We start from the raw sequence: 17,621 nt of genomic DNA on the forward strand, positions 1-17,621 counted from the left end.
ATTGTTAGTTCATGTTAACTCATGGTGCATTAACTAATGTTAACAAGCATGGACTTGGATGTTAATAATGCATTAGTAAACGTTTAATTAAGATTAATAAATGCTGTACATGTGTTGTTCGTGATTAGTTCGTGTTAGTAAATGCATTAACTAATGAACCTTATTGTAAAGTGTTAAAAACTCACTTAATTTTGACATATTATTTCTGAAAACGACAATATTTTTTTACTTGTCTAGAAAATGCGTTTTTAGATATTTGGACTAGAAAGAAGACTAAAGCTATGTTTTTGCAGTGATCTGGTCAATCGGTCCTGCATTTACAGAAAGCACAATGTTTTTCAAAATGTTTTCTGCCTATAAAGTCAGATCTTTTTCTATGTTGAATACCTGCTAGTAATTACATTTCAGTCAAAATAAGGTGACTATAATACTTAACGAATTAATAATTAATGAATTAATGATACTTGAGGGTGGGACCTTGGAGTTACTATAATAGAGAATCTATGAAATAACATTTTAGCCCAGGTGCGCTCCTCATCATTATGTGCATGGTTTGATGCAGTGTAAAATATTATTTAGATCTCACTTATCCAATGCACATTTGGCTAACTTCTTTCCAGAAAGGAGCTCTGCTTGAAATCATTGCAAACATTCACCTGATGACCATCTGCAAGTGTTTTTGACATAGCTGGCCACATTATGGTCAGGTGTTTGTAATACATTCAATAAAGCACTAAAAATCAATATAGACCCCTGATCCTTGCTAGCCCTCTTTGGAGTATCCCTTGGACCTGGTTTGACAGTCCATGCCAGCAAGGTTGTTGCTTTAACCACCATTTTTGAGAGACATGCTTACTTCTAAAGTGGATGCACACTCCCCACCCCTACATAACAAGCAGATACAGACATTTTTTACTGCATCAGACTTGAAAAGCTAAGATGCTTACTCTACAACTCACTAGATTCCTTTTATAAGACTTGGGATTCCTTTCTTGACTATCAAAGGCCTGTTTATTACACCTGGTGCTAGCAACCTGTAATAATAATAATAACAATAATAATAATAATAATAATAATAATAACAATAATAATAATAGTATCAATAATATTAATCATAATCATAATAATAATAATAATAATGATAATAATAATAATAATAATAGCCATAATAATAATAATGATAATAATAATAGTAATAATAATAATAATAATAATAATAATAATAATAGTAATAATAGTAATAATAATAACAATAATAATAGTGATAATAATAATAGTAAAAATATTATTATCAATAATAATAATAATAATTTTAATAATAGTAATAATAATAATAATAATAATAGAAGTAATTATAGTAATAATAATAATAATAGTAATAATAATGATAATAATAATAATAGCAATAGTAATCCTTATAATAATAGTAATAATATTAATAATAATAATAATAATAGAAGTAATAATAGTAATAATAATAGTAGAAGTAACTATAATAAAAATATTATTAATAATAATAGTAGCAGTAGTAATAATAATACAAAATAGTAATAATATTAATATGAATAATAATAATAGCAATAATAATAATATGAATAATGTTATTATTAATAATAATATTAATAATAATAAAAATAATAGTAATATTACTACTACTAATCCTATTAATAATAATAATAATAGTAATAGTAATCATAATAATAATAATAATAATAATAATAATTTTTTCACTATCTGTATCTAGTTATTATGTACTTATGCATCTAATGAACTTAATTTGTTATTTATTTTTCTTGTTTTGTTATTTGAGTTAACGAACTATGTGTTAGGGCAGAGGTCACCAAACTTGTTCCTGGAGGGCCGGTGTCCTGCAGATTTTAGCTCCAACCCTAATCAAACACACCTGAACAAGCTAATCAAAGTCTTACTAGGTATACTTGAAACACCCAGGCAGGTGTGTTGAGGCAAGTTGGAGCTAAACCCTGCAGGGACATCGGCCCTCCACACCGAGATCGGTGACCCCTGGGTTAGGGGCTGGGGTTAACAATGGACAATATATCACTGCTTACCTCACTCAGTATTTAATTTGTTGTGTCATACAAAAGACCAATAAAAAGATTAATAAATAAATAAAATAAGAAGGCTATAATAAAGAATGGCTAAAACGTGCCCCTCGGGAGTGTTATTTTATTTAAAACAGGGGTCAGGTCTTACAGCTGCTGGAAGAAACGAGTAAAAAACAGGTTAATAGGTGAGAGACGGCCAGAATTAATATAAATGACATGTTTACCTTGATTCTCCAGATGTTTCTGCTTTACGCTGTCAACATCAGTTTGAATAAAATTGTCAGCATCAACTTAAAATCTAAATCGATTTGAATAAAGACAAAGTAAATAAAACTGACATATCTTCAACTTTAAAACCGCATTTTTACATCTCCATGTGCTTTTGATTTATAACCGCAGGAATATGGGTACAAGTCAGACATCTGTTTTATATTTAAAGCAAAAGCTGATTCACTGTGGATCATCAGTCAGCTTTAAACAACGGCAGAGGGCACATAACTTTACTACATGTTTTTATAGATTTAGACCCTTCGCATGATGCCCAGTCTGGTGTTTAAGATATTTTAAATGAGCAACAAATGACTCAAAAATATCTGTGTATCAGCAGTTTTCTGTATTTTGTGATTCATGTATGTATTTTTTCCACATTTATGTAAGCATTTGGGTTGCATTATGGAGCCTTGATCTTTCTTCCAACAACTTTTAACCTTGAACAGTTTTAAAAAGAGACATTTTTGAACATTTTTAGTACTTTAAAGTGATATAAACTGACAGCCATATCACCCTGCAGCCCAAGACCAGTTAATCACTGAAGCTGAGCAGGGCTGAGCCTGGTCAGTACCTGGATGGGAGACCACATGGGAAAACTAGGTTGCTGTTGGAAGTGGTGTTAGAGAGGCCAGCAGGGGGCGCTCAATCTGCGATCTGTGTGAATCCTACTAAGTGAAGGGGACATTACCTGCGTCCCAAATCGCATACTAATGCACTATTCTATGCCATTTTGTAGAATAAATAGTGTAAGTAGTGTGTTCACACTGAAAACTCTAAAAATATTAAGTGCACTTTAATTACCCAGATAATGCACTCATTCAGCCGCTAAATTTTTTTTTTTTTCGTCCTCCAATCTTTTTTTTTTTTTTTTTTTTTTTTTTTTAATTGAATGCTTGAAAAACAATAACAACAAATGTCATGAATCAAACAGCAACAATCCAGGGGTTTTTAGTCATTTAGTCCAAGATAAGTGCCAAGTCCTTAATCAAAATTCAGCCGCTAAAATGAAGTGTGTAATGATGGACACTTCACGCACTCAACGACCGCAGATTTGCTTACGTAGCGAAAGGGGCGAGGCAATCGGACGCACATGTTGAATAACTTCATTTATTTTGGATGGTGAAAGCAAAATTTTCCTACGAGGGTGATTATAGCGCCTCCCGATGGTGAATGCGGTTAAACTCACGGCAGGTATTATTTGATAATTCAGTCGTTTATTTCACTGATTTGGCAACAGTCAAACGTCATCAGGAAAACGGTTTGAATTTCCGCTTAGTAAAAAAAACATTAGTGTGCCATTTGGGACGCCACCACATATATATACTATCCTGTTGAGTGTGTAATTGCATAAGTACATAGTGCATGAGTGCATAGTGTGCCATTTGGGACGCAGCTATTATACTGTCAGTGAGCATCGTCTTTGGGATGAGACGTTAAACCAAGGTCCTGACTCTCTGTGGTCATTAAAAATCCCATGGCACTTTTCGTAAAGAGTAGGGGTGTAACCCTGGTGTTGCGTCCAAATTCCATACATCGGCCCTTTTTAATCATGGCCTCCCAATCATCTTCATCAACAGAATTGTCTGTCAAATAAGAACAGGTTGAGTAACCTTGTGAAGCTGGCAGGCAAGATCATCGGTTTTAACCAAACTGGTCCAATGGTAATTTACTGTAATTATGTTTTAAAGAGAGCTCAGGGTATCTTACGCACCCTGGATCACCCATTGTTTCAGCTGCTCAGGACGTTGTTTTAGAGTTCCTATTTGCCGGACAAACAGAATTTAAAATTATTTTATAATGGTGGCCATTAGGTCATTAAATGAGTCCAGCAGGGAGGGAGATGCATTTAAAAATGATGTATTGTGTTTTGTGGTAATATTTTGGTAATGTGTACATGGAACTTCGCCTGTGTTATGGCAACTTGCTGCCATTTTAGTTTCCCCAAACAGGATAATAAAGTTGAGTCTAAGTTTGAATTGGCTCTATTACTGTCTCTCCACTCCACAAATAGCTGTCCGTTGTTCTGTGACTGCCGTCGCATCATCCAAGTGGATGCTACACACTGGTGGTGGTGTGGAGAGGGGGGGGGGGGGGGCAGGGGGGGATACGTCCCCCTCAGTTTTAGACACAGACCATTTAGAAACAGGTAATTAATAATAAAATGAATGGAAAATTTATCTCTCATTCAGCTGTCCCCGCCCCCACTTTTAAAATGTCTGCTATGCCCCTGCCATCTAATACATAGGAATACCCATCCAAACACCATACAGTAGAAATTGTGCAATGCTTCATAATGCATAAAGTGCAATGCTTTTGACCTACAAATGTTAAGAAATGTTAAGCTACTTTTAAAGTAATATTAGCTTTCTTAATCTTAAAAAAAAACATACATACTTTAACATTACAACAGATACTTTCACATTAATTAAGTTACTAAACAGCAACATATTTAATTACTTTAAGTGACTTAACATTGTTATTATTCATGTTATAACATTTATTTCAGCAGGAAAAGCACATCTTAAGATTACAATTCTCTTTTATAAGACCTGGCCAAGATTCGGCAATATACAGTTCACACGAGTTTAACAAGCAAGCAAACAAAAATCAAATAACAGTGAAAATGAATGTTAAAACCTATTCAGAACATCGTCAGGCCAATGTTTCAAACTTCAAATCGTTTAAAATCTTTTTTAAAGCATGAAGTGAAACCAACTCTTTAAACTATTTAAAATCCTTTTTTCAAATTGTAGAGACATGCACGGAAAACATACAGCCACAATCCTTTAACAAGTTTGGTCAAGTCATCAGTGATAGGTAAAGTTTTTTTTTTTTTTATTATAATGTAGCCTAATATGTTACAGGTCTGTAGCCAGGAGGGTTTGGGGGGTTCACAAGACCCATCCCTCACTGACAAAGGTCCAGAATTTGTCCCATACATGAGCTCATTTGTCCTTTTTTGACTGCTATGCCATCGTAAATTTTGAAAATAACCCTTTGAAAAAGGGGTTTAAGAGCAAGTGGAATCCTCTCTTGGCTTCAACTAATCAGTTTTAGCCAATGCGAACAAATATTTCATTTTACAAGCTGTTGTAAATGAAGTCATCTTTCGCTACTACATTGTTTTTAAATAGAGAAAACAAACAAAAATAGAGAAAAAGTAACGTTTTATCTAAATCTTGGAACTTGTTCTTGAAAAAAAAAAAAAATACCAATAAAAAGGTGTGAAGCATCAAAAGCGATCCATATTAAAATGAATTTGAATACTGTTTTGGCTGTTGTTGTTGTTATCTATTAATTTTTTAATTAATATATATATATATATATATATATATATATATATATATATATATATATATATATATATAAATATATATATTTACATATATATATATATATATATATATATATATATATATATATATATATATATATATATATATATATATATATAATTTATTTTTATTTTTTTACAAGAGATGCTAGAACAATCCTGAAACTCTACATTTATGATTATTATTATTTTGTCTTCATGTTTTTATTCAAATGGCCAAATTGTGACTGCAGAAAGTCGAATGTGCTGGCCAGTCTTATATCTGCCTAATAAATGACAATAGGACAATTTTTTATTTAAAAACTTTAACAGATTCCTTTTTTTCTAATGATATATAATGTAATGCATTTGTATTTTAAAAATAAGCATTTTCATATTTCTTTATTCAAAATCTTTAGGCAATATTTTGATGCATTGAGAAAATGTGGTGATGACCATCCCACAAGCTAATCTAGTTAAAAATAGTGCTTAAACGTCACTAAAATGCAGTATTTAAGTCTCATAATGAGGGGATTAATTGCAAAAAAGGTCAATTTTTGAGTAGATTAAAAACCCTCCTTTCACCAGGCTGGCTACGGACATGTATTACAATGTTAAGTCACTTAAAAAAAAGTAACTAAGCAGCTTGACACATTAGTTACCTTTTTAAGTCACTTAACAATAGCCTTTATTAGGCTACTTTTAAAACTCCATTCACTGATGACTTGACCAAACTTGTTAAAAGATGGTGTTTGTATGTTTTCCTTGCACGATGTGGGAGGACATAGCCTACTCATTTGACTAGCCTACATTATGTCAGCCAGTTTCGGCCTTGTGCACCAGCAGTACGTGATTTCGGGAGCTGCCGTATTATTTCACTGTGGCTGAGCGGTTTGCACTGTTCGCGCATGCGCGTCACCATTCCGATGAACTGTGTGGAGTTACATGGGTGGGGGGGGTCGACCACAGACTCCCTCATCCGTGGCTGCGGAGAGTTTCAGCGCATCAACAAGAAACGAAAACTGAAATGCGATGTATTTTAGAAGCTAAAACTGAGCTTTGCACGGAATCGATGGGTTTGGAAACGAGTAAAGTAACTTTTTCTTTCTGACAGGACTCCGAGGGCGCGCGGCGGGCGCGAGCGCTCACGCTTTCTACAGACGCAGTGAAATGAATCAAATGCTATTGTGATGTAAAAATGAAGTCGGAAGCGAGCGAGGACTGACAAACGGGGTTTAAAAGTGAGACCACTGCCTGGAAAAGTGGCACGCATAAAATCACATTTGCCTGCTTATTTGCACATGTAAATTTCTGAAGGGCTGGATAAGCAGGTAGGGATGTGAGGTAGGTGCTATGAACACAAAATCAGGATGGTTATTTTTACGCTGCGATTTCAAATGAAGTAAATCGAGGAAATGAGACATCACATCGTTAAAGTTTTGACTGAAAAGAAACATCTAGGACATCCTTGGCCGTGTTCCTCGCGGAGTTTATTGGTTGACTGAGTAACTAAGGGACGACCTCGTCCATTATTTTCCCAAACATTCCAGCGATGGATAATAGTTTTCCAGGCAGCAGCAGCAGCAGCAGCGCCGTGATCCAGAAGGGAAAGTTCGTGTTCGTCGAGGCACAGTTGCAGGGTGGAGCGCCCTGGGGTTTCACGCTCAAAGGTGGGCTTGAACACGACGAGCCCTTAATCATATCAAAGGTAAAGTTTCAGCTTAATCACCTGTCTTTCAGATAATGAATATCTGTATGTCACCTGTGAAGCCACAGCCCTGAGTCATGGAGGCAGAAAGTGTCAGCTTGTTATTATATATAGTCGAAGTCAAAATTATTAGCCCTTATATCAATTTTTTATTCTTTAAAAAAAAAAATTAATGTGCTGTTTGACAGAGAAAACAATTTAATACATAAAAGCTTTAACAACTAATTTCTAATTACCACTTTAGTCTTTGTCATAATGACACAAGTATATGGCATAATGTCCCATTTAAAGGCTTAATTTTGTTAATTATGGTAACAGGGCAAGTTTGATTACTTAGGCACTTCATTGGACAACAGTGATTTGTTCTGTGGTCAATGGAGAAATAATAATCATTGAGAGGGCTAATGATATTGACCTTATTATTATTATTTAAATTAAACTGCTTTTATTTTAGCCAAATAAATAACACTTTCTCCAGAAGACAATAATAGACTAGCAAACACTGAGAAAATGCCCTTGCTCTGGTAAATATCACTTGGGAAAATTTTGAAAAGGAATACAAATTTCTCTAATTTTGACTTCAACTCTACTGAACGTCATTGAGTAACATAATAATGGTGGTTTCATGCTTGTGGCTGGAAGTGAACTGGAAATTGTGAATGGAAGACGCCAGAGAGCGTTATGTCAGTATGATCCAGTTATTTGAACACTTATGTCACGCCTAAAATGTTTGAATGTCACTCCATTAGATAAACCAAGTGGCAACATAAAACAAACACGCATTTCACATACACTGTAAAACCCAACTGTCAATTTTATAAAATGAAATGAGTGTAGTTAACTCAAAATTTACTGAAAGTTAATCCTACTCACTTGAAAAGAGTTTTCAACTCTGTGTTGAAGGTAATGAGTTGATTAAATACCTCATTACTTCAACTTGAAAGAAGTTCACAGTACTCGTATACATTAGTTTTTAACTCAAATGTTTTGTAGCAATTGGTTTCCTCAAAGGGTTTGAATTGCCTTAACTTATTAGGTTTTACAGTACTCAGGTGGTTTGAGTTCTCTTCACTTGCTGTGCTTAAATTGCTTCGTTTACTTTAATAGATTAAGTTCACAGTACTCATCAGGATTAGTTTTTGAACTTATGGTTTGTTGCAATAGTTTCCTCAAATGGTTTGAGTTACCTAACTTTTTGGGTTTGACAGTGTAGGTTTTAAAAGATTTAATTTACCATTTGACTGCAATTCTGGTGCTTTTTCCATAGTCAAATGCTAGTGGATGAAGTTTATAGATGTGGTAAATGTGTCGACTACTACTGTGGTTTAGGTTTTTTTGGTCTGAACACCTGTGTGATATTTTTGTTTGCAGTGATGCTGCAGAACACAAGCATCAACCACAGTTTTACAAAAAAAGAACAACTTTATTCAATTTATTTATGTAAAAAAAATTAAAGGGCAAAATCAGGGTCAGTGTACTTAACCTGTCATAACCATTAGAAGTCATTTTGTTGCAATATGATTGATCATCGAGAAAAAAATAGCTCTAAAAAGATGTTATTTATGAGGAAATGTGGTAAAACTGTACGTCACAATTCATTTAATTAACTACTGGCTTATCACTTGCATATTAATAAGTTATTAACTGTTCATTAGTAGTTATTTTAAAGTATGATCTGCAACCCTAATCTTACCAAAACCTAAACCAAACTTCTTACTAACTATTGATAAACAGCTATTTAGCAGTTTATTAAGCTAGTGGTGTTAGTTAATACCGTTAAATGTGACCTAAAGTAAATTTTACTGGACATGTTTGTAGATGCCACTTGGTATTTTATTTCAGATTCAATGGCAGTCAAATATTTGAAGTGTACAAACACGTTTTGGGGCCACAATGTTTTTTATGCATGCAAATAAGTGCTAATCAGATTATAGTAACATTTTAGTATATACACACACACACATCAAATAATGCATTAATTCAAATGTAATATGGAGGTCACACGAGGCACAGTGCTGATCGTGTAGGGTCCATATGTCACACACACTTCTTAATGAGAGGGAGCGTCCTTCAGGCATCTAGAGCGTAATTGTTGAGTACAGGGTCAGATTCTTGGTGTGACACCCAGATCAGCGTGAGTAACAGATTTTGACCTGCTACATTCATAAAACAGTTTTCACATGCTCCTGCTAAATTCTCCCACACGGCTGGAGCCCAAACTTAAAACAAAATAGGCACCAGAATCTCTAGAATCCACTGTAGTTCTGAAAAGCTTGAGATTATTTGGTTGGCCATCCAGTTTTAGAGTTGAATGTGATTGATTTTAGCAGTCTTGGAAGGGAAGAAATTAATCTTCCTATACTTCTTATTAATCCCATGGGTCTTTATTAATTTTGACATCTGAAAATTTGCTCAAAGAACTAGATTTTTATGTTTAGGATGGTTGTAAATGTAGTTGTTAGTTCTTAGATTGTTTTTTAAGGGTTAGTTCACCCAAAATAAAAATTCCAACCCAGGCTCATTATTGATACATACCCAGGTCTACATTTCTTGGGACAGCGAAATACATAACCGGAGGAACTTCTACTCGCATTTTTTGTTTTTGCAAATCCACAAGAGACCGCTGTGTACACACTGATGATCACGAACTTCTCTCATGCGTCCTCTTTTCATGTCAATCCACCAGAGGGTGCAAAATACACTTCAGCAGAGCAGGCCAACTTGCTGTGGATTGACTAACAGACCGACCCAACCAGCCCCTTCTTTAAACCCAACTGATTGTATTTTCAAAAGCAATCTAGAAACAGAAAAGCCCTCATAGCTGAATGATTCAACCCAAGCTCATTCTGGAAACGTAGCCCCGCGGACGTTTCTGGAGACCGCGATTTACCGGAGGTACGTAAAGGCCACGTTTGGTTTTTTTCGAGCGAACGCTGCGGGGCGGTGTGGCGCCGCTCCGCCCCTCCTCTTCGCACTCGCCGGCCGACGGCTCTCCTCCGAGTGGAGGGCTTTCCCGATGCAATCAGTTTGTCCGCTTAGCTCACAGCGTTGCGTCGGCGGAGCGGAGGCCCCGAAGGAGGAGCCTGAGCCGGCCGCGGTGGACGACGACCGAGATCGAGTCCGGGGAACAGCAGGTTCTGGAAATCAGGTAAGAAGAAAAACGGAATCCGAAAAATAAGGGCGAGAATGTGGCGGGATCCGAAAACGCGGTCGAAGACGAGGGCTTTTGCTTTTTTTTTTTTTTCGATCCGGCGGCTTTTCGCGCGAGAACGGCGCGGGCGCGAAAAAGCGCGCACAGCGGCCTCTCGCGGATCCGCGAAAACAAAAAAAACGCTCGAATACGTACCTCCCGGGACGTAAATCGCAGTCCGCAGAAACGTCCGCGGGGCTCGGTTTCCACAATGAGCCCAGGTTGGAATGATTTCACCACATTTTTAGCCTGTTTTTTATTTATTTATTTATTTATTTGCTTTTGTTTTACCTGGTTTCTGAAACCCGTTTTTGCCGGACTCGAACCCCATTATCACTGTGAGCTCTGCACGGCATCCACATATGGGGCAAGCTACTGAGCAAACTGGTAACACCAAAAAAAGCTATCCATATGGTGATAAGTGGTCAGTTGGTAGCGCTTAAATGAACAGAAGCCATCAGCAGCACCCTAGCCTGTAGTGTTAATTTTAAAGACGAAATGCAGCCAGACGTACATCTGGCTACATAATTGGTGCTCTCCAGAAACGTAGATAGGGGAACGCATCCACAATGAGCCTGTGTAGGAAAATTTTGCTATCCTTTTCTCATCCTCCACTTATTCACACAACACAAATATATTCTGAAGAATGCTGGAAAAAAAGCAGCCATTGATTTCCATAGTATTTTAGATCCTATATAAATACCAATGGCTGGTTTTCCATAACATTTTTTCAGAATATCTTGTTTTTGTGTTTAAAGGGACAGTTCACCCAAAACTAAAAAGGCTGTTGTCATTTACACTCCCTTCAAACCTGTTTGTCTGAATAAAGCAGGGAAAGTTTTAACCATTGATTTCCATAGTAGGAAAAACAAATACCATGGAAGTCAGTGGCGACAGGTTTTCATCTTCAAAATATTATCTTTTGTGTTTAACAGAATAAAGAAACTCATAAACATGTGCAAGCACTTGAGTGTGAGTAAATTTACAGTTTTGGGTGAACTATTCCTTTAACAGAAGAAAGGAATTCCAACCACTTAAAAGCAAGCAAATGAGGAGGAAATGTACATTTTTGGTTGAACTACTACTTTAAGCTGTTGCTGGGTGGTTGCTAGCTTCTTTATAAGTGTCTATGGTCCTGTTTCCACTTGGTATTAACATGTTTTCAGTAATCTGATCACAAGTGGTCGACCAAGACAATGCATCCGTTCAGACACATCCCTTGCAACCTTTTTTATTTGGGTTTTATCAAGGCCCTTCCCTTTTATTTCGTAACTCTCTCCATCCCTTTTGCATGAGTGCTTAATGCATTACACAAAGACTGCTGAATGAAGAACTCATGTTACGAGGCTTATGAGAACAGGAAAGCAATCAAATAAAAACGATTCGTTTTGGTATAACACAGCAAAGTACAAAATATCTTGTCCTGGTTTGACTACATCTGAAGAGGTAAAATGTGGTGATCTCAAAGTGTTTAAACCCCATTTACATCTGTAAACATCAGTGGCGCCCCCAGAAAATTTTCTTAGGGGTGGCCAGAAGAGGCCGCACCAAATCTTGGGGTGACAAAAAAAATCTGAATTCAGTTTAATGTTATATTTGTGTTTTTGGTAAATGTAATAATGTAGTTTTTATTCATTTAATTAATTCTTCTTGAAATATTGCTATTTATTCCTTGAAGTAATTCAGAAAGTACATGTGCAAACCAAATAAAAATCTATGTTTAGTTTAAAAACACTTTTCATATATATACTGTATAAATAACTTTTTACGTGCTTTTATTGTACATCATACGGTATATGCCATGTCTAAAATTAATGAAGATTAATGAGTTTATTATTCCCAGAGATGGGTTGCAGCTGGAAGGGCATCCACTGTGTAAAAATGTGCTAGATAAGTTGGCAGTTCATTCTGCTGTGGTGACCCTGGATTAATAAAGGGACTAAGCCAAAAAGAAAATGAATGAAAGAATAATGAGTTTATTAATAACCCAAACAAATGAACAAACTGAACAAAAGGCATTACTATACACACTCACTATACCTAATAATATTATTTATCCATATTGCTTTTTGAGCCATTTTATTAATGCAGCTTCTTCTATTCATATACTGTATCTTAAGGTAAATATTAAATTGCCATTGCTGTCTATTGAAGGTGTGTGCGTGCTGTCAACGACGATCGGGAAGGGTAGTGGCGGTTCTAGTTTAAATGACACCCTGGGCGAACTCATGTTATGAAGTCTTACCTCCCTGACTCATTATCCCTCCTTTCTGCTTTAAAGGCATGCTTAGTGAAAGTAACATCATCATCATCATCATATTATATAAACTTTAGTCGACTTTCACCTCTGCACAATAGGCTATTACTCCGTTTCACGGCGCATGAGCGGCGCGTATTTTGTCGGCGTGCATGCAAACAACCAACCGGGATTCACACAGGAGTGCGTGAGGCGCGGGAATGGTTTTCTGCGCGTATGCGTCAGTTTGCTTTCACCAGCATTCAGCATTGAACCAGCACTAAGGGGGAGAGACAATGAATCAGCTACGTGAGTAACACCAACAATAATTTAGTAGCTGCATTTCATTTATTTAAACATTGGGAATTTATAAGTACATTTAAATCAATAATGTCAACAGCAAAATTATATTGGGGTGGCCACAGGGGTGGCCAGAGTTTACCGAGGGGTGGCCGTGGCCACCCCTTGGGGGCGCCCCTGGTAAACATGGATTCCACTTATGCGATTTTTCAGAAATGCATTTTAAAATCAGGTGTAAATGCACTCAATTGTTTTCTCCTTGTTCAAACTATGAATTAAAAAAAACGAGCCGAATCAGTTTTTATCAGAAATTGTAATAGTTTTATGTTCAATCCACTTAAATTTGTAAACACATTTTAGTTACTTAATAGATTTGTGGGAACATGGTAGCTCAGTGGTTAGCGCTGTCACCTGTGTGGGGTTTGCATGTTGCATTTGCGTGAGTGAGTGTGTATGCATGGTTAAAAAAAATGTTCTCTGGAAATATTTCCACCATCATGCCAACAACATCTCATTCTATGAGACTTGTCCACTCCCATCATCTTTAATTATTTTACTAATAATCAACTGCATTAAAGTTTGCAAGGATGCCTGAGAGTTTACACTCAAAAGAAGCATTCTGGTATTTCTTTTGGTGCTTAGTTAGGAATTCAGACTGTCGTATATATCAGAATGAATTCATCTGTTCAGTTCTGAAGTGTCAGCGCTGACTGCATACTGCTGTTTAATCTCTCACCTTGTGACCAGAATGAGTTCTTTCACACTGTACTGGATCAGAACCGATCCGTCTTGTTGGCTAATCACTGCACTGCAGTCAGAGAGACACATGGGAATGAAATGAAAACATGCTCGAGAGTGAAACGCCCCTAATAAGCCTCACTGGAGAATTTCTGGATCAGTCTTTCTCACGTAGGATAGGACTCAAACGTGTAGATGTTCAGTGGCAGTTGACCCAGAGGAGGTAGGGCTTTATCTTTGGAGAATAATGCAGACTAATTGTTGGCATCACAGGGGTTAAACGCTCTTCCCTTGAGATTGATAAGGGTTTTATCTCTGTTCTGCATTGGATGTGTGTGTGTGTGTTTCTGCTGTACAAGAGATTACGAAGCTTTGAATCACACCAGTCCAAAGTCAGCATGCACCAGGTTGTCTGTGGTAGACAGTGAATGATCAATGGCGGAAAATTACACTTGTTTTCTGGGAAGAAGGGAAATAAGATAATGAGACTTGACATGAATTTTAGCAGGTGCTTGCACTCATAAAACCCAGCAAAAATCCCTGAGAAAGTTTTGTGACTAATCCAGGAAGATCTCTTGTAGGAATATTAACTTTCCCCGACTCAGCTTTCTTGGGGATTTAAGCATGTATTTTCCTTATTTCTACAGTCTTGAGTGTATTTTAGTGTATTTTGCATGACTATTGGTTCTTTTAGGTAGGGCTGTGCAATGAATTGAAATCGAGTCACGTTTTAAAACGTTGCGATTAGCAAAGCGCAAGCTGCTACGATATGAAATATGTATAATTTAATTTCCCCTGTGCAGAGCAAATGCGTGACTGCCATCTGTGTGTGACAGTCTTACTAGAAAATTGAGCGAGCACAAGTTCGTTCTGCCCAATCAGAATTGCACAACCAAACTATGTGGGACGCCTACAATAACAAACAAACAAACAGAAAAGTGCATACGAGTGGGATAATGGCATCTGCTGCTTCAGAAGCATTAACAAATGAATTAACATAAAAAATTTTAAAAAAAAACAGCAATATGAGAATATTTTGGTTTCAAATTCACAGACACCGAACAAAAACTGGTAATTTGTAAGAGCTGTCACAGAATTGTTCCTAGCACCAGGAAATACAACAACCAGCACCTAAAGGCTGATTTATACTTCTGCGTCAAACGGCGCTGACGCATAGCCCTTCGCCGTGGCTGTTGGCGTCGCTGACGTGCACCTCTCAAAAAATTTAACTACATGTCGCAAAGACGCATAGCGCAAGCTCTGTGATTGGTCGGCTTGGTAGCGATGACGAGTCTGGGCGGGACCGAGAGCCGCGTGAATGGTGCGAGCCTGATGGAACGATTGTTTACAAGTGTGGAGTCCCGTGAAAGAGCTCCGGATGGAAAGTTTTGTTTTGTGTTTACCTCATAGTTAAAGTTGCTGCACGTCCGCCGGTTCCTGCCTCAAAATGAGCGAATTTGAGCCACTTGTACATCCCGGAAGTGTTCAGGAAAAGCAAAACAGCAGTGAAGAAACTAGACACAGAGGAAGACTTACGCCTCACTGCCAACTAGCATTTCGGAAGTGTTAATGCAGACCGACAGAGACAGCGCGCAGAAGTATAAATGCACAGCTATGTGTGTTGCTTGCGCGTCGGTTACGCCGGTCACTTGACACAGAAGTTTAAACCAGGCTTAAGGCACCACAGGCGGCTATATAAGGAGTGTCTTGCTAAAAAAAGTCAACTAAAGTATTGCCAGTGACACTCAATCTAGTAGCAAACAAAAGCAAAGAACAATTTTTAGTTGTTTGTGACTGTTACACCTTATGAAAAATCATCACGAAGGCACCAGGAGATAACTAACATAACTCACAGCCTCGCTAACGTCATGGTGCTTTTTAATGCAGTGACCAAAAAGGGATTTAAAAAACCCATTCCAAATGCTGGACAGGAAATATACAGTACACATCCGTCTTACACATATTTTTGGCATTTAGCAGTACCACAGCTGTACGTTGAATGGCATGATATTTCGTGTAGCGTCTCTGATAATCATTTTGTTTTCAGACAATATAAGCTCCGGAAAGGCTTTTATCAGCCATGCTTGTTTGCAGAGTGTTCTGCATTTTTATGATTCTTATTTTTTTGTTACTATCTCCCTAATTTGAGTTGAACTTGGTCACTTTATTTGTGCTTACTGTTTGCTCTAGAGCAGTGGTCCTCAAACTTTTTTCATCAAGTACCACCTCAGAAAAAAATTGTCCTTCCAAGTACCACCATAATGACCAGTATTGAAATACAGTAGCGTAGTAGACCCAGTAAAGCAGCTACAACTTTGCACAGTTTAAAAACTTGGCAGATTAAGTACTATTATTAACAAAATTAATATTATCAGCCACTTTAAACATTATAAATAGTTTGAACATTAACACTGTACTGTGCTTATATGTAAAAAAAAAACAAATAAAATAAAATATCAATATCTTAATTAAAATGTCCTTTTAAAAGCTGATTAAAAACCGTAGGCTTCTGTTCTTAAAAAGTAAAAAAAAACTCCTGTACTTAAATGTCAAGTGTAACCTAAAGTATGCTATTCATCAAAACCTGGAAATGCTACTTGGACCCCATAAATATAGGCTATATGTCCTAATATTCATATTTGAATCATTTTTGATAAATTTTGAAATGATTGTTGCATGTAAATATGACATATTGGATTTCTCTGTGTACCACTAGAAGGAAGCCCGCGTACCACAGTTTGAGAACCAGTGCTCTAGAGGAAACAAGTAACTGTTTAATTTCTGAATATTTAAAGTTAATATATTTTCGGTAACACTCACTTAGCAGTAAGAAGCAGATACAGATTGAGCTGAAGTTTAACTACAAAATTAAATCTCAAATCGAATCAAAATCACAATATCCGTCAAAAAAGAACAAAAAAAACAAACCAAAAAAACGCAATTATATAGTTCTCCTAAATCGTACAGCCCTACTTTAAAGTATTGCCTCTTTAAAGCTCCAAATCAGCATAGATGTAACTAGATTATTGGAAAACAATACTTTGCAAAACTGTAATGTCTAGTAAAACAGATTTTTCACCTAAGAGTTTTAAGTGAACAGTGTTGCACATTTTAGATTTATTACTTAAGTAGGTTCACCTGATTAGAAAATATGGCTTTGTTTGATTGTAGTTACTTTTTTAATTAAACAAGGTTATTTCTTGGGATTTAAATAGATAATTTAATCCATGAGTGTGTTTTGCTTGCTTTGATGTAACATGTCAGCTCTGTTGTGTTAAATGGTGCATTGAAGATTGCTTTTACATCATTGATTTAGTTTTGAAGCATTGGCATAGATGAAATTTGAGGTGTTAAAATTTATTGTTTTTTTGATGTACCGCGATACAGACATGAATAATTTGGTATCGGTTAAATAATAATCATAACCGGTTAATATGTACTGACGTCGTTTATCCATATGCGTTATATGGCTCTTCTGAGTTTGCTGGACAGTCTTTCACTGACAGGGAAGTACATCAGAACCCAGCTATGGAGAAAATGAAAGCTAAACTCCCTCTCTGTGGCCCCTTTGACCTGCTGGCATGTTCATGATGTAACATTTTATCTCCTCTCTCGGCTGTTATAGCAATATAGTTACTTGTGAATCCAGACACAAGATGCAGAGCGAGTGTTCTCCACCGTGTCGCCATCTATAATAGATCAGCTGATCACAGCGGCCGTTTAACATCAGCATTCATGTTACTGTTTGCTTAGTCAGCACCAGAGCCGCGCTGACTGTTAGAGCCAATCACTTTTCTGTT

General features: G+C 36.6%; 1 protein-coding gene and 1 long non-coding RNA gene across 3 annotated transcripts in view; one reads left to right on the forward strand and one right to left on the reverse strand.

Moving 5' to 3' along the window:
* The window catches only part of LOC137488778 (uncharacterized), a 385,094-nt gene that overhangs the window by 242,190 nt on the left and 125,283 nt on the right, over nt 1–17,621 (reverse strand). The window lies entirely within an intron of this gene.
* The window catches only part of shroom3 (shroom family member 3), a 150,774-nt gene continuing 139,722 nt past the window's right edge, over nt 6,570–17,621 (forward strand). For both annotated transcript variants that reach the window (XM_073934227.1, XM_073934228.1), the window contains exon 1: nt 6,570–7,357. In XM_073934227.1, the coding sequence (XP_073790328.1) occupies nt 7,202–7,357 (156 nt within the window). In that variant the 5' untranslated portion in view covers nt 6,570–7,201. The remainder of the gene's footprint in view (nt 7,358–17,621) is intronic.

The sequence above is a fragment of the Danio rerio genome, chromosome 21, assembly GCF_049306965.1.
Source record: "Danio rerio strain Tuebingen ecotype United States chromosome 21, GRCz12tu, whole genome shotgun sequence".
NCBI classification, from domain to species: Eukaryota; Metazoa; Chordata; class Actinopteri; order Cypriniformes; family Danionidae; genus Danio; species Danio rerio.